This window comes from Chrysemys picta, chromosome 7 (genome assembly GCF_011386835.1).
Source record: "Chrysemys picta bellii isolate R12L10 chromosome 7, ASM1138683v2, whole genome shotgun sequence".
NCBI classification, from domain to species: domain Eukaryota; kingdom Metazoa; phylum Chordata; order Testudines; family Emydidae; genus Chrysemys; species Chrysemys picta.
In genome coordinates, this window is record NC_088797.1 from 78,411,163 (window position 1) to 78,433,800 (window position 22,638).

At 42.5% G+C, this 22,638-nt stretch overlaps 2 protein-coding genes across 16 annotated transcripts in view; one reads left to right on the plus strand and one right to left on the minus strand.

Annotated features, from left to right (window-relative positions):
• Positions 1-22,044, minus strand: part of CCSER2 (coiled-coil serine rich protein 2) — a 141,010-nt gene extending 118,966 nt beyond the window's left edge. For 12 of the 15 annotated variants that reach the window (XR_010589229.1, XR_256843.4, XR_010589228.1 and 9 more), the window contains exon 1: positions 21,815-22,003. The gene's annotated coding sequence lies outside the window, so the exon portion shown is untranslated. Of the gene's footprint in view, positions 1-21,814 lie in introns of all 15 variants that reach the window. The other 3 variants (XM_005307456.5, XM_005307459.4, XM_024101186.3) reach the window with 1 other exon arrangement.
• Positions 7,496-10,185, plus strand: LOC135972738 (uncharacterized). Its single transcript, XM_065551848.1, has 2 exons — positions 7,496-8,448; positions 9,443-10,185. The coding sequence occupies exons 1-2, from the start codon at positions 7,872-7,874 to the stop codon at positions 9,916-9,918; spliced, it is 1,053 nt and encodes a 350-aa protein (XP_065407920.1). The 5' UTR covers positions 7,496-7,871; the 3' UTR covers positions 9,919-10,185.
• Positions 22,045-22,638: the final 594 nt, after the last annotated feature.

Consider the following 22,638-nt stretch of genomic DNA (forward strand, 5'->3'; position numbering starts at 1 on the left):
GTGGATGAGTTGCCTGCAAAGTCAAAAACTAAGACTTGTGCCCATTCTTGCTTTCTCATTGTGCATAAGATTTTATTTATTATTTTTTTAAACAAACAGAAGACAGGTTCCCCATACCCTCCTTTAATATTAGAAATTCAGTTCTATGACATCATTAGAAATTCTGTTCTAGAGTATGGCCAAAACATCACAAGATGCCAAAATTTGAGAAACAGAAGAAAAATATTTAGGGCACTTAAATTTAAATAGATATTAAAAATTTTATTTAATGCCAATGTCCAATTAAAATGTAGATGCTTCTGTTTGTTAAAGATTCAACAACCTCTGCCCACTAAACTAAGCAGGATTCATAATATACATCAGATCCAAGGCAAATCCCTCACCCACAAATGTCTTCAGCAAAAGCAGGAAAGTCCAGAGTTAACATCCTTGATACTTCTAAGGTTAAAAGCTAAGATTTTTTATATTTTTTTGGAGAGAAGAAATTACAGGCCTCCTTTATTCATGATAAGGAAGCAAAGCTAAAACAACCACCCTATTATTTTAAGAATCATTTGCAAATCACCCATAAGACTGACTATTTTCCATTCTACAGATTAACTGGACTCCTCTTACTCAACTCCTTACCCATTCCCAGCCCAAAACCAAAACAAGTTCTTTTCAACTTCAGTTTCTCATACGCTCTGTGCCAGACATTCTTCCCTTCCCCCTCCTAGACAATTTTAACAATATGGGACAGAGGGAAAATGTGTTAAACAGTCAAAAACATCTAGAAAATTCTTCAATCCTTTTTACCCCATTTTACCTATAAAACAGCTTGTTTGTATGACTGTGTGACTCAGGGTGTGTCTATACATCTGGAGCCCAGGCTCTAGGACCCTGGGGGTGGGAGGGTGCCAGAGTCCAGGCTCTATGACTCTGTGGGGTGTGAGGCATCCAGAGTTCAGGCTCCAGCCTGAGCCTGAAAGCAATGAAAACAGTCTCCAGACTGAACCCCGCAAGCCCAAGTCAGCTGGCACAGGTTAGCCATGGGTCTGGGTTTTTTTTTTTTTTTTTTTTTTTTTTTGCGCGCTGTGTAGACATACCCACAGACACCCCTTGGCAAAGGGTCCTCCGGTCCTTGCAAACGTTCATCTCAGACCTGACAAACTCACTACACCAAACACATCTTACAGGTTATTTTTCCATAATGAGTATCACGCACAGGTATCTTCAGAAAGCTCATAACTTGTCAAGGATCAGTCATTGCAAGATGTATGTGCGCGTTACATTTAAGGAATGTATTTATACTGAAAAATATGCTTTATGGTCTGGAGTAGAAATTGGTCACCAGGACATGTGTCTGAATGATGGCTCATTCAAGTCATGCCTCTCTAGTCAGCTGGTGAATAATGCAAGATTCTATTGTCTACCCTTTCCACATCCCAGAACAGTCAGTCAATGAAAAACAACAAACAATCAAAATCTCTTAAATATAGAAAAGAAACTCTACAAGGCAGAGTTTCATCCGGCCTGTGAATAGACACAAAAGCCTTTTCAGTATAACAGTGTAAAGAAAGAATCTGAATCCATTCGCTGAGGGAAACCCCTGATGGAAGGGGATGCTTTCATGAACATTTGTATCCTAGTTATTGATAAACCAGCCAGCTTCTAAACAGACTGAATTTGCAGGGGAAAAAAAATCTACTTTATTAGATAAAGTTAACTATTGATAAATGTAGTGACAAATTCATACTTTATGATTTTGTTTTGTAACCATGTTTCCACCACTCTCTGGTTTCTAGTTAAATCTTTATTCTTTCACATAATTAAACAAAAGAAGGTTTATTTAAGGGCTCACAAGTGCTGCGTGGTTTACAGGAGCAGTGGTTTAAAGTAAAACTGGTAAATTAGGGTACACAGCACCTTTGGGTGCAGAGGATCTGGAAATTCTGTGAGTAGCCAGTGTCAGGGAATGGACATCCCAAGGGAATGATCAAAGAGATTTGGGGATTGGAGGAGAATGCTTGACTGGCTGAAGGGCTGATAGCTGTCAATAAGCTGATACCCAGCTACCACAAGAGAGACTCCCTCTCATTGGAGGCAGGGGGTAACAGGGTGACTCACAGTCCTGAGAACCATCACAAACCTGAAGTTACGTTTGTTTAAAAGATTGTGACAAGATGTAAATGTAGGGAACAGGAACAGTACAACAATGAAAAACTTATTTAAAGTTACTTATTAACAAATTAAGACCGTCACAATGACATGTCAAAGTCTGGGATACACGTCATCTTGTATTTAAAGAATAGATGGGGTAGGTAGACAGGATTACCATTATAACTGTCCAAATTAGCATTATGAACAATAAATAATAGATATGGAATACTGATGGTCAGAGAAGGTATCCTGTCACTATTTCTGCCGCCTCCATCATGGAAATGAAGGACAAACAGTCAAATTAATCTCCAGTCATGTAATTTACTGTAGTTTCCCGTTACCGTGTCCCAGATAACAAAATGTAGGTCACATTAAAAGTAAATCAATTCTGTAATTTTAACGTACTCAAGCTTTAACTGTCTTACCATACATACTATGCATTCATTAACATTCAGGGAAAAGGCTACTGAGTTCATTTTTGTAAGTGATATTTTAAGTGAAACAGTATTTTTAATACTTCATAAACTAAAGGGTCCCTGGCTCAGCAGCTGTGCATAAGCTTAATCAGCAATTCAATAATCAGCCTAAAGATGCTGCCAGAGTATATAGATTTTTTTCTAAATGCAGGGGGGAGGTGAGGGAGGGAGGGAGACTCTGGAAATGGCAGCAATATGCAAGAAACTAAGGTCAGAATTGATCATGGATTTTGGTCTTCGTAACAAACAGGTTATGAAAAAGATTATCTCAGGTTATTGCTGGAACAAGTGTGTGTGGGGAGAGAGGAATAGCACATCTTTCTTTTGACTCTTTCTATTCTCCTCTCTATTCAGGACTGATACAGCAGCATTATGTTCTCAGAGCCATATTGCTTTTTATATATGCATAAAAAATTGATAGCCATAAATAATTGAACTGTATAAGACTAGGGAATTTAGGTATAACGCTGCATCCAACAAGCCTCCTTTCCAACACAGGATTACAAATGATGCATTCAAGAAGTGAATGGGATTGAAATTTTCAGAAGTCAGGATATGGTAATATGTTTCACAGCTAAGAGAAAGAAACAAAGCCTGTACAAAACAGTTTTGGAGTTCACTGTGCAGCACTAACATGAAGATAGTAATTTGAGACTGAACGACATGAACTTTGGACATTCATCTCTGACTCTCCTCTGCCAGATAAAGGAATGACATTGCCTAGTCTCATTAAAGATAAACTTTTATTGAAGACTGGTTATGTTTGCTTCAAATATTTTTTTTCGTTAAAAAAAAAAAATCAAGGAAACATTCAGAATAGTGTTTCTGTTCACCTATTTTAACTGTTGATTTGCAGAATGCAACATATTTTGATATCAGCAAATGGAGCCCAGGTTTAAAAATATTAACGTTGAGAAATAATATGTTTATTAGTAGGCAACACAACCAAGAGTCTGGAAATGTTAAACAGAAATATATTTATAAGATCTCCAAGAAGTTGGAAGACTTCTGTAACAAATCCTAAATATCTCCATTTGTTGATTTTTGTTTCTGTTTGTTTAAATAAAGATACCATACTCCACCCCAAGTCTTTCCTACCTACTATTCCGGCCATCACTAAGAAAAAATACCTGCAATAATTTGCACAAAAAAGTATTAGACTCACATGTCTGGATCTGGTCCTAACAAGCACAAGACTCAAATGGGGGCTCCCAAAGCAATGAAGTTTTGAAAGATGTTCCTCTTATACATTCCACCTCTAAACCCAAGACCAAATATAACAGTCCTTTTCAGTGCCACTACTTTTGAGAGCAGGAAAAACATTTACAAGAGTCAGCATGAATCCTACTCTACAAGAAAGATGAATGCATGAGTGAGAATATTAAAATTTCATACCTCAAAAAAGAATAAGGAGAAATATGTTGTTTCTTTTCCTCGAGATCTATTATTAATACATTCCTACTCTTCAAGATTTTGGGGAAATTCCTAACAATAAGCTCTACAAGGATCACAATAAAATAACTATTCAGCACAGGTTTCTAACAACAAAATAATGGACTTAATCAGTGTTCATATTGCTAGAAGCTAGTCCATGGAAGGCATACTTGTTATGAAGGTATCACACCATCCTTAAAGTATGTTTGTGAAGAACAACTATAATAAAAGCTCAAAATCTCTACTTCTAATGTGTATTCAGTGCCATCTGTGAGATTAAGCAAGCTTACAAGTTTACTGCTGTATTCCTGTTCATGCTGCAATGCCATTGCTACTTTGTATCACCAAAATTGTTTTCTAAATTAAAGTCAGTTATACTTCTACAAGCCCACTGAAGTCAACGAGATTGTTCAGGGATCACTGATAGCCAAGTTCAGCCAGCAAAATCTTTATTAATGATGGACATGCACAAAACAAGATCAGCTTGCTTCAAAATCCATAAAAAGAAGAACAGGAGTACTTGTGAAGAACTCCTGTTCTTCTTTTTGCGGATACAGACTAACACGGCTGTTACTCTGAAACTTTTCAAAATCCATGTTATGTATGCAAAGAGGGCAGTTGGAAATAACATTTTAATTGAAAAGTGGGCACACTGATAAGGCTCTAATGAGATTGATCATGGATCTCAAAGTGTTTTAAGATCCATAGTCACCTTTCAGTCTAGAACTGCTTTTTAACCAAGTTGTAATATGAGAGAGTCTGGTCTCAGTGAGAACATTAACTAAAAACCTACAAATGGTATTGGATGCATGAATCCACATAATAATGCTTTAATTAAACTTTAGATTACTCCTATGCCACTATATTTTGAGCAGGTAAGCAACCTAATGATTATGGTACGTAAGTATAACACCTTGTTATTATGGAAGAATTCTGAAAGAGAATCAGCCATACCTAAATAGATGAAGTTAGGATGGTCCTACAGATGACTGATCCTAGAATCCTCATCTGGAACAGACTTCAATAGTTGGGCTTCATTAAGATTCAATAAGCTAACTGAACATTATTCTTAGTGAAGTAGCGTACAGATGTGTGACCACAACCATGTGTCATGAGACATACACCAATGAATGCTAATCCAACAAGTTTAATCACTGAATGTGCCAGGTATAAGGATAGCAAGAGCTTTTGGCAAGACAGTCCATTGAAAATGGATATCAAACCTGAAATTAACAGGTATGGGGTTAGTTTCCTGTATGTGCAGGGAATTTCTTCTGAGCATTAACTTCTGTGATCAAAGTTGATCACTAGGAATGACACACAAGTAAGCCAAGGGAGGATCTGTGGAGTTCCTTCAAAATGCGAGACCTATACATACACTTGTTAAGAGACGCCTTGCATGGGCTGGCTATTTACAGGTAAGCTTTGTTCCATATTTATGCAAGTAAAGGGAAATCTTGTACAACCATAGCCAGCCTTACGTTACCAAAATCACACCCCAAGAATTAAGTCCTCACCAGCAGATCTGACTTAAGCCAGAGTCATCCCAAGAGACAAATAGGTTTATGTAATCTGAAGTATCATCCGGGTGGTCATAAATGAATGGACTGCTGCCAAAGATTGCACTTCCAGAATAAATTTCATGTCACAAACATATTAGGCAAAGTATGACTGCCAAGACAAGTCTCCATTTTGCATTTCTAACAGAAGAACTGTGAGAATACAAATATTGCTGTGACCAGTCAATCTGTCATGTCTCCCAAAATGGTGGACTTCTACATTTTATATAGAGACTCTCGAAATGTTGACTTACTCCTCACAGATAGCAGAGACCTTTTCGAGTCCTAACTGGTTGTACACAATAGGAAAATATAAAAATGTATAACTTCCCACTGGACCAGTGGACAAAATTTCTTAAGACAGGGGAGAGAGCCAAAAGTAACATAAGTTTAATGACCGCGTTATATCAGGGTAGAGGTATATTTTCCTTGTATTTTAGTTTGAGTATATCCACTCATTTACTAAAATTTTAGAAGTCATGCAACAAGATAAGCAGGAACGCAGGCACTGTATATATCCACATGCAAGTTTCATAAGGTTAGGCATTCCTGTTTGATAAATTTCCAAGCATCTTAACGGCTAACTGTATTAACCTTAAATATTCAGTGCCCTGTACTTCACTTTTCTACATAATCTATTTCCTTTCATATATTCACATTTTCACAGTAAACTTTCATCACTATAATAGAACAGTAGATTAAAATTAAAAGAAGATGCGAAAGCAAACTAGTTTTATTCAAGATGTTTAATTGAACATTGTCATATTAAAAAGTGGACTTGTCAGAAAGTAATTGACCCTGCCAAAATCAACTCACATTACACAAGATTCATGAGAAAGAAATCACTGTACTCTAGTGTCAATTAACAGAAAGTGTGCCTAACTACAAGAAACTTGTCAGCATCAATTCCCACTCAGAAGTATCTTACAAAATGATATAAACAAAAAATTCAGACTGCCTTCGTGGTGGTAAATTAAAAAAAAAAGTTGAATAGGATTCAGGATATTCCACCAATGCAGAAAGGTATAGCCCAATAAAAATATCAGGAAGTCTGTCTGAGTACAGTAACTTAGATAGCTCCACACAACACTAGACTTCAGATTATTACAAAAAGAGTTTGTCCTGCTTTGGCTACTGAATTTAAAAAAAAAAATTAATAGCTTAGCAATGATATGCATATTGATTCACCAGATACTTGGAATACCAATGACACTGAAAGTACCCAGAGGTACAAGTACCCACTGGTAATTTGTATCCAGTATCTGGACTTATTTTCAAAATTAAATTTGAGCAACAGATGTCCAATTTAAGTTTAAGAATCTAGTTACTAAGAGACAAATATTGACATACAATAAAATAAAGGTTAACTATTAGCCAGTAAGTATCCTATGAAGACAAATACAGTAGAACTTCAGAGTTATGAACACAGTCAATCACTCCCCTCATTTGAAATCAGAAATACACAATCAGGCAGCAGTAGAGACCCAAAACCAAAAAAAACAAAAACAGTACAGTACTGTGTTAAACATAAACTACTAAAAAAATAAAGGGAAAGCAGCATTTTTCTTCTGCATAGTAAAGTTTCAAAGCTGTATTAAGTCAATGTTCAATTGTAAACTTTTGAAAGAACAACCATAACATTTTGTTCAGAGTTACAAACATTTTAGAGTGACAAACAACCTGCATTCCCAAGGTGTTTGTAACTCTGAGGTTCCCTTGTATGTGTTTGACACAGACTGTACCACATCATACAGTCATACCAGATTACATGATGCTGTGATAACACAGACTATAAAAATGAATCAGGTGCCAGATATTACCTTCGGGGCAAAGATCTGATAATTAATAGAAAATTACCATATACGTAGGCCTGGTCTACACTAGGCGTTTATGTCGAAGTTAGCGCCGTTACATCGAATTAACCCTGCACCCGTCCACACTGCGATGCTATTTAGTTCGACATAGAGGTCTCTTTAATTCGACTTCTGTACTCCTCCATGACGTGGGGAGTAGCGCCAAATTCGACATGGCCATGTCGAATTAGGCTAGGTGTGGATGGAAATCGACGCTAATAGCTCCGGGAGCTATCCCACAGTGCACCACTCTGTTGACGCTCTGGACAGCAGTGCGAGCTCGTATGCTCTGACCAGCCACACAGGAAAAGCCCCGGGAAAATTTGAATTGGAATTCCTTTTCCTGTCTGGCCAGTTTGAATCTCATTTCCTGTCTGGACATCGTGGCGAGCACAGCAGCACTGGCAACGATGCAGAGCTCTCCAGCAGTGATGGCCGTGCAGTCTGTGAATAGAAAGAGGGCCCCAGCATGGACTGATCGGGAAGTCTTGGATCTCATCGCTGTGTGGGGCGATGAGTCCGTGCTTTCCGAGCTGCGATCCAAAAGACGGAATGCAAAGATCTACGAGAAGATCTCTAAAGACATGGCAGAGAGAGGATACAGCCGGGATGCAACGCAGTGCCGCGTGAAAATCAAGGAGCTGAGACAAGGCTACCAGAAGACCAAAGAGGCAAACGGACGCTCCGGATCCCATCCCCAGACATCCCGTTTCTACGAGGCACTGCATTCCATCCTCGGTGCGGCCGCCACCACTACCCCACCAGTGACCGTGGACTCTGAGGATGGGGTAGTGTCCACGGCCGGTTCCTCAGACATGTTAGGGGACGGGGAAGATGAGGAAGGAGATGAGGAGGGCGAGGCAGTCGGCAGCGCTCACAACGCTGATTTCCCCGACAGCCAGGATCTCTTCATCACCCTTACAGAGATCCCCTACGAAGCGTCCCCAGCCGTTACCCCGGACACAGAATCTGGTGAAGGATCAGCCAGTAAGTGTTGTAAACATCTAAACATTTATTTTTAACAAAACAGGAATATTAACAATTAAAAGAATGGGTTGTTCATGATTAGTGTGCCCTATGCGCTTAACAGTTTAGTCATGGGCAGTGCAAGTTTTGAAAAAAAATCTAGCAATGTCCGGTTTTCAGTGATTGTCCTGCACAAGCCGCTCTACTGTTTATTCCCGGCTACTGCAGCTACAGTAAAATGCGGTCTATATGTCCGGGGATAGAGCAGTAATCCTCCTGGGATATCTCCACGAAGCTCTCCTGGAGGTAACTTGAAAGTCGTTCCATGAGGTTCCTGGGGAGAGCGGCCTTATTGGGTCCTCCGAAGTACGAGACGTTGCCGCGCCACGAGACTACCACGTACTCGGGAATCATTGCTCTGCATAGCAGGGCGGCATACGGCCCTGGTCTTTGGAGGCTTTCCCGGAGCATTCTCTGTCTGTCGCTCTCAGAGATCCTCATCAGGGTGATGTCGCCCATGGTGACCTGCTTTTAATTAGGTAGGGGAATGTTAGTGTTAGGACTGCTTTCCCGTTCCTTGACAGAACTGTAACCGCTGGTTTTTAGCCACGCGGTGGAGGCGGGAGAGGGGCAGCCGAAAGGGATCGTTCCCGGGGACAGCCGCGAGGGGGTGGGACAGGGGCAGAGTTCCCGCTTGCCGGATTGCTGGCTGCAGGAACTGACATAGCTTTAAATGTGAAATGAGGCCAGTGGTAATCTAAAAGTTTTAAACTGCCACAAGTGTACGGCTTACCATGTCTGCCTGCAACAGAAATTCCGTTGTGCTGCCCCGCTTCTCAAATGTGCTGTGCAAGACCCCAGGCACTGAATGCGAAGGCCGAAAATTCGACCTTGTGCTGAGTGCGCATGTGATAGGTGCTGTGCATGGTCTTGTTCACAGAGAAAGACTATGTTCTTTGTTCACAACTACATTTTTCTTTCTGAGGAATTCACTCCCTTTTTCCCATTTCCACAGCCCCATCTGCGACTGTCTCACAACCTAGCCTGGAATCACACTCCCAGAGGCTAGCGCGGATTAGGCGTAGGAAGAGGAGGACACGGGAGGACATGTTCTCTGAGCTTATGTCCTGTTCCCAAGCCCAGGCAGCACAGCAGACCCAGTGGCGGGAGAACTTGACCCGAATGCACCAAGCCAACATGGATCGGGAGGAGAGGTGGCAGCAGGAAGACCAGCAGGCGACTCAAACGCTGCTTGGACTACTGAGGGAGCAAACGGACACGCTCCGGCGCCTTGTGGATGTTCTGCAGGAACGGAGGCAGGAGGACAGAGCCCCGCTGCAGTCCATCTCTTACCGCCCTCCCCTGCCACCAAGTCCCATACCCACCTCACCCAAAGTGCAAAGAAGGAGAGGCGGCAGAGTCCCTGCTAAGTCTCACTCCACCCCTGCAGAGAGCTCTAGTAGCAGAAGGCTCTCATTTCCCAAAATTTGAAAAGTTCTTTCCTTCCCGCCTGACACAAGCCCCCGTCCAAGTTTCACCTCCCAATGCCATGTGTAGTTGATAATAAAAAATACGTTTCTGTAAACTACTGTTTCAATCATGTTCTTTTGGAGGAGGATGGGAAAGGGGGTTGGTAATTGGACAGGACAGTCACCTTTGGCAGGGTACATAGTCGGGGGCAGGCACAGCAGCAGGGCACATACACAGTGCAGTGATGCAGTGACTAGTTACCCTGGTTAGTCTGGGAGGTTGTTTTCATGTTATGTGGTGGGGGGTGGGTTGCTCTGTGACTTTGTGGCAGAGGAGGACAATTACAGATCTTAAGCGGCGGTCCTTAGGCAGGATCACAGAGCCACACAGCAGGGGATCTGTAACCATCCTCCCCCTGCCACAAAGTCACATAGACCCCCCCATACACACAATCCCGATCAGGAGGGGTGACAGGCTCCGTTGAAACAACCATCCCACCGCAGCGGAGCCTGTCAATCCTTGAGTTTAGAAGCTGCATTCGCGTCACTACACTACACCCGCTCCGCACCACAGTCTGCGTCCCAGTTTTAAAAAATTCCCGCGAAAACAGTATTAAAGAAAACGGTGTGCTTTAACAAAGTTGAACTATTTTTATTTCGCAACGTGTGTTGGAAGGGAGGTGAAGGGGGTATGTAACTGGATAGGATAGTCAACATTAACTGGGTAAAGAAACGGGGGCAGGTTTAGCTTCTCAGTACACAAACTTTAAAGTCACAGGTTACCCTGCTCACTCAGGAACTTTGCTTTCAAAGCCTCCCGGATGCACAGCGCTTCCCGCTGGTCTCTTCTAATCGCCCGGCTGTCTGGCTGTGAGTAATCACCAGCCAGGCTATTTTCCTCAACCTCCCACCCCGCCATAAAGGTCTCCCCCTTGCTCTCACAGAGATTGTGGAGCACACAGCAAGCTGCTATAACAATGGGGATATTGGTTTCGCTGAGATCACAGCGAGTCAGTAAGCTTCTCCATCTCCCCTTGAGACGGCCAAAAGCACACTCCACCACCATTCTGCACTTGCTCAGACGGTAGTTGAAGAGTTCTTTTTCAGTGTCCAGGGCGCCAGTATAGGGCTTCATGAGCCAGGGCATTAGCAGGTAGGCTGGGTCCCCGAGGATGACTATAGGCATCTCCACATCCCCAACAGTTATTTTGTGGTCCAGGAAGTAAATACCTTGTTGCAGCCGTCTAAACAGACCAGAGTTCCTGAAAACACGAGTGTCATGAACCTTGCCCGGCCATCCCACGTAGATGTTGGTAAAACGTCCCCTGTGGTCCACCAGTGCTTGCAGCACCATGGAAAAGTAGCCCTTTCGGTGAATGTACTGGGTGGCCTGGTGGTCCGGTGCCAGGATAGGGATGTGAGTTCCATCTATGGCCCCACCGCAGTTTGGGAATCCCATCGCTGCGAAGCCATCTATGATCACCTCCACGTTTCCCAGGGTCACTACCTTTGGCAGCAGTACATCAACGATTGCCTTGGCTACTTGCATCACAACAACCCCCACGGTAGATTTGCCCACCCCAAACTGGTTCGCGACTGACCGGTAGCTGTCTGGCGTTGCAAGCTTCCAGAGGGCTATGGCCACTCGCTTCTGTACACTCAGTGCAGCTCGCAACCGGGTGTCACTGCGCTTCAGGGCAGGGGACAGCAACTCACAAAGTTCAAGGAAAGTTCCCTTCCGCATGCGAAAGTTTCGCAGCCACTGGGATTCATCCCAGACCTGCAGCACTATGCGGTCCCACCACTCAGTGCTTGTTTCCCGTGCCCAGAATCGCCGTTCCACGGCATCAACATGACCCATTGCCACCGCGATGTCCTCGGCGCTGGGTCCCCTGCTTTCTGACAGGTCCGTGCTACTCTCAGACTTCAGGACATCACCGCGGTGCCGTAGCCTCCTCGCCTGACTTTTCTGCATCTGCCTCAGGGAAACCTGTATGATAAGCTGCGAGGCGTTGAGAGCGGCCACAACTGCAGCGATGGTCGCAGCGTGCTCCATGCTCGCAGTGCTGTGGCGTCCACGCTGTCAATGACTGGAAAAGTGCGCGAAATGATTTCCCGCCGGCGCTTTCAGGGAGGGAGGGCGGGAGTGATGGACGGATGACGACAGTTACCCAAAAGCACCCTCGACACATTTTGTTACCCAGAAGGCATTGCCGGCTACACCCAGAATTCCAATGGGCAGAGGGGACTGCGGGAACTGTGGGATAGCTGACCACAGTGCACCGCTTCGAATGTCGACGCTTTCACCATTAGTGTGGACGCACAAAGTCGAATTACTGTCCTTAGTGTGGACACACACGTTCGAATTTGCAATATCGATTACAAAAATTCGATGCAAGTAAAATCGAACTACTCTCGTAGTGTAGACAAGGCCTTAGTCTTATTGTAAAAAGCAACAGAGGGTCCTGTGGCACCTTAGTCTTATTGTAGGATCCCTCTCCTGCTTGCTACATTAGTTTTAACAAAAATTTCTCTTTAATGCTCAGCATATTTAATCTCTCAGATTAAACAACAAGGTAAAAGAGTTCCTTAACAGCAGGAACTCAAAACAAACATGGTATCACAAGATTATTTCAAATTCACATGCATATAGCTCTATTTGTGTACATATTGCATTTGAACCATATTTACAACTAGATTATTCCCTAAATCTATATTGATTTTTGTCCTCTGATTCAGGATACTTTTTTTGCATCTACTCCAACCTCAACTATGCAAAATTGCAATAGAAAAACAAAAGACATGTTTCATGTTCAACCTACTTTGGAATCTAGCAGTAGTATATAAATTGAAAAAGCTTACTATTAAACATAGTTCAAAACATATAGATTTCTATACTTGTAAATTCAACCTTTTTCACATCCAAAACCTGTCCCAGAAAAGGAGGAAAGTTGAAATAATCTAGTTGAATAGGAACTACTCTCCCAATTTGACTTCTAGATCTGATACTCAGTCAAGAGGGCAAATAAAAAGGATCAACTGAGGTTGAAGTGATTTACATCTCCCCATGAAGGAAATATTATGAGACGTGGTTAAAACTGATTTGATCTGGCCCTCTAGAACTGCAACAGACACCACGTTATAAGTTTGTGTGCATTGTCTAATCTATTTAGATCATCTCTGTGCAGGGATATTACCTTCCATATGTCAAACAATTAAGACTTCTTAACATATTGACAGTCTAGATGTTGAGAGTACTTCTCTAGCCAAGGCTATATAACCTCACTTCTCCATGCAATTATCAGTTTATAGAATAACACAAGTCAATTTATAGCCCGGCTGAGGAGGAAGAATCTTAGTTAAAAATTTGTGTCAGCAAGTAATCACTTTATCCTTATGAAACAGAGATATTATGAAATAGTAGCACCATGGCGATACAATATAAAATTCTTAGCAAGGGTAACAAAAAAAGGATTAGAGCTGTTGTTACTGATTATAAGGAAACATAGCACAGCCAGGCATCTATTATCTGGGTAAAGACAGGAAAATCTCGAAGGCACAAGTTCCTGATCAGAAAAACAGGCCAAAAACAAAGAAAAGCAATTTAAAATAATTTATGTACATAAAAGGATGATTTCAATACCAATCAAATTGTAAAAAATATTAGTAACTCAGATCTCTATACAAGGAGTAACATTCATTGTTGGAAGAGGACAGCATATAGAAAAAGTAGCTTTTAAGATGATAAAATAGACCCATCGGGATTTGCTGTTTATACCCAGGTAAGCACTGGTGGGACAATTTAGTCTTTACTCAGCAAAATTCCTGTTACTCCAATAGGATTTTTGCCAAAGCACTACCAATATATAATGGAGTACAGCAGTATATTGACAAGGTTTACAGATGCAGATCTCAGAAGAATATTCAGAGAATAGTTTTTTTTATGCCTGATGAATTCCAGTTTATATTACTAAATACTGAACCCTCACAACACACACAAACTTGCTAGTTCTTAAAACTTAATGAATAACAAGTTCATGGCTAGTAAATTTAAAGTCTGGAGAAATGGTATTTAACACTTCCATTTCTGAATCCTATAATACATCTAAATTTTAAGATGCATACCAAACTTCAGCCCAGTTGTGGTTCAGTAAATACCATAAAGATACAAAAAAAACTATTCAACTGATTTGCAGCCAAAGTCACAACATTTTGTCCTTACATAAAGCAGCTTCCTGAAATCTTTAAATCCAGTGTATCATAGCACTGCTTGCAACTAAGAAAATACTCACCAACCACCAAAAGTTTCGGAAGCATACGTTTCAAACTAATGACAATCACAAGACACATTCTCACCTAACACTTTGGTCAACCTTATATTGGTTAGGTGGTTTGAGGGGAGCAGCCAGAGATAATGGCACAGGTAATATCAGTCCCTTTGAATGGAGGGAATATATCTAACATTAATTAGCAATTTACGAGTGACTTCAAACCTCCAGCAGCTGTTCAAGTTCATATTACAGCAGTAGCCCATTCAGCGTTTAACTACATGTGTCTGAGTAGGAAATTGCAACTTTTCCTTTCAGATGTAATCTATGCCACCATTATCCATGATCTTGTTACCTCAAGATTAGACTACTGCAATGTGTTCTCCACGGGGCAATATCTTAAAATCATTCTCAAGCTGAAGCTGAGGCAGAATGCAGCAGCTCACTTAGTAAGTGGTGCATCTTGCTGGGAGCATATGAAACCAGTGCTCTAGGGTCTGCCCTGGCTACCTGCTGTTCTATAGGTGGAGTTTATGGGGTTAGACAGGTTGGTTATGCCTATAAAGCCCCAACAGCCTGACCCAAGGGATCACCTGTCTCCATGCTGTACTGCCACAGTTGATTCAGCAGAGATACTCAAGCTGGATTCTCCTCATTATAAAAGAGAGGCGACAGATGACCTCTTGAGGTTCCTTCTAGCCCTACATTTCTATGACTGTCTGTGTGGGCTCAGACTCTGGAACCTGTTTCCCCACCTAAGTCTGATATAGTCAATCTGGTGACCTTCCAGGCACGTTGCAAACAACATCTGATAGATTTTTGGAGAGGGCTCAAAGTATGCTTCCCAGAAGCATGAGAGATAGAAAGGAGTTTCTGTAGGCTGGATGGCTGAGTTCCCACTGAAATGATTATTTGAATGCTGCTGGGGTTTTAATGTATTATTAATGATGTTTTGGAACATCTAGATTATTGGATAGCCATCTTTTTTATTATATAAATTTAAGTTAAAATTATAATAAAGGCTATACTGGGTAGTGTACAAGGTGCCAGTGTTTTACTTAAAGCGATATTCAAGCCTGAACTCCTACTATGGGTATTGTTTCTCAGCAAAGCAATATTTAAACACAAAAGCATACAAACTATTGGAACACATTTCACATAATGGTATGACATTCCCTACAGTAACCCAACTAGCACCTCTATCAGCCAGTTCAGCTCAAAGTCACTGAAGTTTAAGATCAGGCCACATAAAATAGGATAGCTCTCCAACCTATGAAAGTTCTATTCTGCCCACCAAACCTTAACTATTTCATTTAATTTGTTTAAATACAGATTTTATTTCAAAATAAAAAAAGTAAGGATAGGGTGAGCATAGAATGTTTCCAACAGGTCAGATAACCAACCACTGAGTATAAAGTTGTATAGAAAATATGGCAGAAGCTCATAAAAAGTAGGCCAATATTTTTAAAGACAGGAGCCCAAAGTTAAGCTTCTAAACCCATATTTAGACATCTATGTGGCCAGAATTTCTGGATGGCTGAGCACCCAACAGCTCCCACTGACCTCACTCATCTAAACCGTGTGTCTAAATATAGCTTTAGGAGCCTAACTTTAGGCGCCTAACTTTAGGCTATCATTGAAAACGTTGGGCAGTTTTCTCTTCACAAAATATTATTGTGGGAACTCACTTACATGTTCATGTCTCATACTTGTAAAAGAAGTTTGCCTTTGATGTGCTTGCGTGCATTACACATAAAAACCTACTGCACTTCAATGTCAAACATTCTTAGCTCTAATCCATCTTCCTCACTACCTCAATCAATTGTGAATGGGAAAGGAGAAAAGAGTATACCCTAGACTGCTTTTAAAACACACACACACACACACACACACACACACACACACAAAGTGGCCTTTAATTTCATGTTGCATTTGGTCACAGAAGTATCACATTGTAGTATTTTGCAAAGATATCCTATCCCTCTAAATGGGAACATTTGTTCCTAACCCTTACAATTAATGAGATCCTCTAAATACAAGAGAGTTGAAAAAGGTGACTTAAAAGTCATTTAATGACTGGCTGCTGAAAATGAAGCCACAAAAAACAAACATCCTCTTCACAGATCCACAGCTGAAATGTAACAAGATACGATTCTTTCACAGACAAGCTATGTGTAACTTTAACCAGTGTTGGCAAAATTTACACCAGGTGTCAGCCATCAAATTACTTTTTTAAAAATACGATTAAGTTGTAATTCAAATTTTACTTTAACTTAAGGAGAATCAGATATACCAAACTGTTTTATTTTCTATACCAATTATTTCCAGATAATATATACTGAAGAGGGGCTTTCATACATGAACATTTTAGATGCTTTTCATGTTTTAATGACAAGTTTACCAATTACCAAAGTTTATACAAGAAATTGATCCCTCATTCTGTTTTCCCACATATTATACTCTCCTCATATTTGGCCTTGTCTACATTAGCCTTCCCTTAAAAAGTTATCCACCACTGGTGGCTGTATAAAGAGTTCTAGTCCTAGCAAGGCAGCCCAGAGTGTATTTTGAGTGTAGTCAAAATACCAGTGGCCTATCTATACTAGTGCTCCCTCTTTAGCCAGCACTGATGGAGCTGTGTCAAAGGTAGCAAGGGTGGAAAATTTTAAGGTGGTGGTGCAGTGTAGACAGCCTTTGACACTACTGTGGAATCATGTTTGATTTGTGGAATCAATTTCCATAACAAGTGTGATATCTTAAATATAGGATTATTACTTCACTGTGGGATCTAAGGCAGGAGAACTTTATTAAATAAGTATCTTTAGTAAGAGACTACACCCAAAGATACTACTAAAACTTTTTTGTGTAAGTATTCTGGAAGCTATTCTTGTTTGCTCTTGTAAGAGAGTTTAAAGAAAGTATTCAGGGTCTCTGCTCAGAGTGTGTATGGGACAGGTAGGAGGGTTAGTAAAAAGGGATGGATGCAGTTTTTCACTCCATGCATCTGAAGAAGTGAGGTTTTTTTTACCCACGAAAGCTTATGCCCTAATCAGTTAGTTTTAAGGTGCCACCGGATTCCTTGTTGTTAGTGTGCTGATGATATCTAACTATAGCTCTATCTCGTCCAACTCAGACAATGCAGTTCAGCACCTTAACTATGGTCTAGTTGAGATTGTGGCATGCATGAGAGTGAGCTGGTTGAAGCAATGATGGTGGGTTGGGGAAAGGGAGGAGGAGAGAATGGAGGGAATATCAGTCCCTTTGACTGAAGGAGTACCTCTGCCATTAGTTACTAGGATTCAGTCTAGGAGTTATTCTAGACCCCAGCTGCTGCTCAGCAATCACATTACAACACTGTCTGCTATTTACCTTGCTTTACTTACAATTTTTGTAATCTTAGATGCTTATTTCGGGTAGGGTTTTAGGAGAGGTTTTTTCTTTTCTTATTGGTCCTTTTGGTCAGGTGCCAACCAGGTTGTTTGAGCTTCTTAACCCCTTACAGGTGAAGGAGGGATTTTATGCTACCCTTAGCTGTTCGTTTATGACAGGGTGGGAAAAAAATGTGTACGTTAGCTAGCTGAATTCCCTTTTTTAAATGATTATTTTAATGCTGCTGGGGTTTTATTGTAGTACACCTCTACCCCGATATGGGGAGCCAAAAATCCCTACCGCGTTATAGGTGAAACGCTGTTATATCCGGGTAGGGGTAGCAAGGCTCCAACGGTGATTTAAAGGGTCCGGGGAGCCCCAGAACCTTTAAATCGCCGGCAGAGCCCCGCTGCCGCAGCCCGGGGTAGTGGCTGCAGGGCTCCGGCGGTGATTTAAAGGGCCCAGGGCTCCCCGCAGCAGCCAGAGCCCCAGGCCCCTTAAAAGCGCCGCAGGAGCCCTACTGCTACCACGCTATATGCAAACCCGTGTTATATCAGGACGCGTTATAGCGGGGTAGAGGTGTATTAATTAATTATGTGCTAAGTTGCCCAGAGTGCTTTGTATAGGCATCTTTTTATTAGTTACATTGAAATAAAATCAAGTATGCATTTTAGCCTCCTAACTACTGAAAGCACCACTAGTTATTTGATCTCCTTACCATCCCTTTTGGCAAGGAGTCACCCAACATAAACCTAACATGGATAGCTTTCTCTTGTTAAAAAGATAGCCCTCTTGATTACACTTCAGCATATTGACAGTATCTCTGTAGAATATGCAATAAATTTATCCACTGAATAGAATTAAGGTTATCATTTCCAGAGATATGAACTCTAGCCATTTTATGCAAACAAGATTTTTTATTATTTAGACAGCATGATTTTTGCAAGATGCTTCTGGTTCTACAGAAGCTCTGACACCTCTTCACTGTCAGTGGCTAATTCCAAGTATCTTAGAGCTTGTCTATACTTACGCGCTGGTTCGGCGGCAGGCAATCGAACCCAGAAGTGCTCGCCGTCAACTCCGGTAATCCTGCTCGGCGAGAGGAGTAGGCGGAGTCGACGGGGGAGCCTGCCTGCTGCGTCTGGACCACGGTAAGTTCGAACTAAGGTACTTCGACTTCAGCTACGTTATTCACGTAGCTGAAGTTGCGTACCTTAGTTCGAATTGGGGGGTTAGCGTAGACCAGACCTTAATCATTTTTAAAGGATATAGTCAGATTTGAAAGTACTAGGCCCCATTCTTGAAAACATTTACACACGTGTGTAGTTCTATTACACTTAGTGGGACTATTCATGAGCATAAAGTTACTAAAGTGTGATTTGGCCAAATTGAGGTCATGTTTCTGGGGGAGAAAAGATGGTAACTACATTACTAACTCCTTAGATAAATATTTAGAGTTTCTTTTAAAAAAAATCAAGGTTTAATAAAGACTAAAAATAGAAATTTTCCAAAGTAAAAATATTCCCATTATTTGTTCAAAGTAGTTTTTCACTTGTATTTACAAAACAATATCCTACAATGATTGCAGACAGAACACTGGGAACCTAATAATGAACCTGATTATGAACAAAATGAAATTGACTAACCAATTTTCATTATCCACCCTGACAGAGCAAAGGATGAAAAAGAGCATAATAATGTTTTTAAGTTCTTTACATTAATAATAACCAAACAGATCCATATTTAGGTGTCTAATTTTGGCTAAATATTGCAAAAGTGAGTGCCTAATGTTTAAAATATATCAATTCTACCTTCACAGAATCCATTGCACTATGTATGCTGTTTGTTTACATTTTGAATTTCTTTCAATTTCAAGAGAGTTTATTAGTTTCACTTTTGCTTTGGAGTGTCAAGTACTAGAGAAGAATGTTTTTTAAAACAGTTTTTATTGGAATTTACAAACATTTCCATGTTTTGTATTGGGTTTTGGTTCTATAAAAATGCACCAGAATAAAAGCATACATTTTGCACCAGAATTAGTAGTAGTAGCAGCAGCATTTTTACCAGTGTATTTTTTAAAAAAAGAGCAACTGGCCTAGACTCCAGGCTCACACACAACATGAAAATACATGGTAAGAGCTTAGGCACCAATCCAACAAGCTGACCCATGCAAGTGGACCTCTATGACCGCATGGAGATCCACTGCCTTCAACAGGAGTCTTTCCACAAAAATACGCTTGAGGCAAATTTAAACAATGAACCATACGTCAAATGCACTCTTTTCAACCCCTGACAAATTGAAGCTGGTGAATTAACCACTGAGTTCAGCTTTTGTTTTCAAAAAATGAACAAAAAACCTTTACAAAACTAATTGCAACTTCAAAGACTAAGTTTCACTCCCTTTTCTATGATATGCAGCCTTCCAATATTCTACTTGTCACTGACTTTTTTTTTTTTTTATAAATAAATAAACACACACACACACACACACACACACACAGTAGACAACGAGTAAAGTGTTTTTGGTTCTCTCATTATGGGAAGAGATGAGAAAATGTTGTTTGTTAAGTATTAAATATAAATTTTATATAGTGATGTAGGCAACCGGCTACCTCAAGTACTGGCCCACATATCTGTCATGATGTTTCAGTCTCCCTCTCCTTACCTTATGTCTGTGCTGGACACTAGTATGCTGCTACAGCATTGTTCCCATTCAGTTTTGCAATCTTTGGCCTGGTCTACACTACAGAGTTAGGTCAACATAAGGCAACTTACAGCGACCGAACTATGTCAGTGTCTACGCTAGAATAGTGTTCCCACCGATGTAAGCCGCCCATTACATCGGCCTAATAACTCCACCTCTGCAAAAGGCATAGCACTTAGGTCAATGTAGTTAGGGTGACACAGTGTCTGTGTAGACACTGCATTACTCACATCTCCTGCTGGCAGTCCAGAGCCCTGCCACCAACTCCTGGTGAGGAACTGGGGGACAGAAGGAGAACCCAAGCCCAGCCACTGACATTCTTGTCAATTTCACAGCTGCTATTATTTCAAGCAGGAATCAGAGAGGAAATGTGAAATAATAGCAGCTGTGAAGCTGACAGGAATGTCAATTTCACTGTGGGTAGGTTCCCTGCTGTGAAATTGAGCCCCTGCCTGGCTCACAGCTGGTGCCATCAGTGCCCCACTTTAGTCAGTGAAAGCGCTCCTGGTGAGGACACACCCTACCAGCAGAAGGAGAGTAATGTAGACACAACCGCTGATTTAATTACTGCAGAAGCTGAAGGTCAACCTAATTTTGTAATGTAGACAAGCCCTCAGTTTGAAGACAGAGCTTGAGCTGCTCCAAGTCAAGGTTAGGGTTTGATGTTGCCTACGTTCATTGGCACATTAAAGTACATTTTACTGAATATGAAGTTACAGGAGGCAATGGGTGGTACAGGCAAGGTATTACCCTGGTTAATGGAATGTGAACTTATTTATGTCCAAAAACCATTTTCCTGCTATTGTTACAAACAATCCCTAGAGTAAAACTGAAAGACAGAGAAAAAGATTATCTATTTTTTCAGGTTGTTTACTTCAGGCATGTGCATTTCCCATATTAGACCCCAACCCTACAAAGAGCTCCTCGCACAGACTCACACTTTGCACAGATTCTTTTCCTTCAGCAGGGCCTTAATTAGCGGTTTCCCCTGTTGTTTCTGTGGGTGTTACTCACCAACAGAAAAAAAGTTATGTTTAAAATAGAGAAGAGGTGATTGCAGCGGTGTACCACCCAAGACTACTTTTAACTCATCATCCTGCTACCTTTACCCCCAAAGGATGCCCCACACAGGCATGGCGACCCTGGTGTAGAGCCCTGCAGCCCACGACGGCCACACCTGTCGCACGGGTAGCACAGCAGTGAACCCTGCAAAGCCATCAGCTGCTGCAAGTGACATTCAGACAAGATGAAAGGTTAAGGCTGCGCCCTGTTATTAACGTATCATGCAGGGAGAGCCTCCCCCCTCCCCGGGCGGCTCATGTTTTTCATGACACATCCCCCTGGCCTAGAAGCCTGGTGATGCTGCAGCATCCTCTGCACAGCCCGCAAATCACAGCCAAGCCCCAACCCACCCAGGCACCACGAGATGAGGTAGCTGCATCTACAGCCGGACGCCGGCCAAGGGGTGGGGAAGAGACCTCCAGCCGCGCAGCCCAGGGGAGGGGTCTAGCCCCCCCGGTACTCCCGGCCTAGGGGAGAAGGGTCATGCTGCACTCGCCCCCCGCCGCCGCACTCACCGCAGGGATGGGATGGGGGAGTCTCTACGGTCTCCTCCTGCGGGGCCCGCGCTGTGCGCCCCGCTGTCTCGGATGAATGCCGGCAACCGGCGGCCCTTGGCAGCTAAGGGGTGGGATGGGCAGGGCTCCGCGCACACCCGGCCAGCGTCCTGTGCTCTGGCCCCTCCCCCGCCCCAGAGCACACGCCCCGGAAATCAGGCCAGGCTCCGACACCGCTGCTGACAGCTGACAATGAGGTAAGCGCCTGCTACTGCGCACGCGCAGCCGCTGCCGGAAACAGCATGCGCGCGCCCGTCCTATTCCGTTCCCTCCCTCGACCCGGCGGGGCGCGCGCCGTTCTCTTCCCCGTTCCATTGCTCTCAACGGATTTTCCCGCCCGCCCTGACTCAAAGCTGCGCTGGGAGAAGGAGCGTGTGGCTAGGCCAGGCCTCCCCGTAAGGGTGGGGGCGGGTGGGCGCTGATGCTGTCTGCATTTGACACACCCGACCGCAGCCTGCGGATGGTTCGGGGGGGCCACGCCCTGCCTCTAGCGGGGAGTTGGACAGCCGGGGTGGCACACCCGTGCTCGCCCATGAAGCTGTCTGGTCAGGTTCTTGGCGCGCCCATTGCTGTGCCGGCTCTTCATCGGTTTAGTGTCAAGCCTGCTTGGGCGCCTTGCCCTTGTCACTCCTAGCCAGCTCCTTCTCTGCACTTCTCAATTGTATTTCCTGGACCCTCCTGGCTTTTTGCCTCTGCACACTGGCACCAATAGGTGGCACCAATAGGATTTCAATCTCTGGGCCTGTGCTGCCCCAGGGGGCAAGTGGGGCAATTTGCCCTCCACG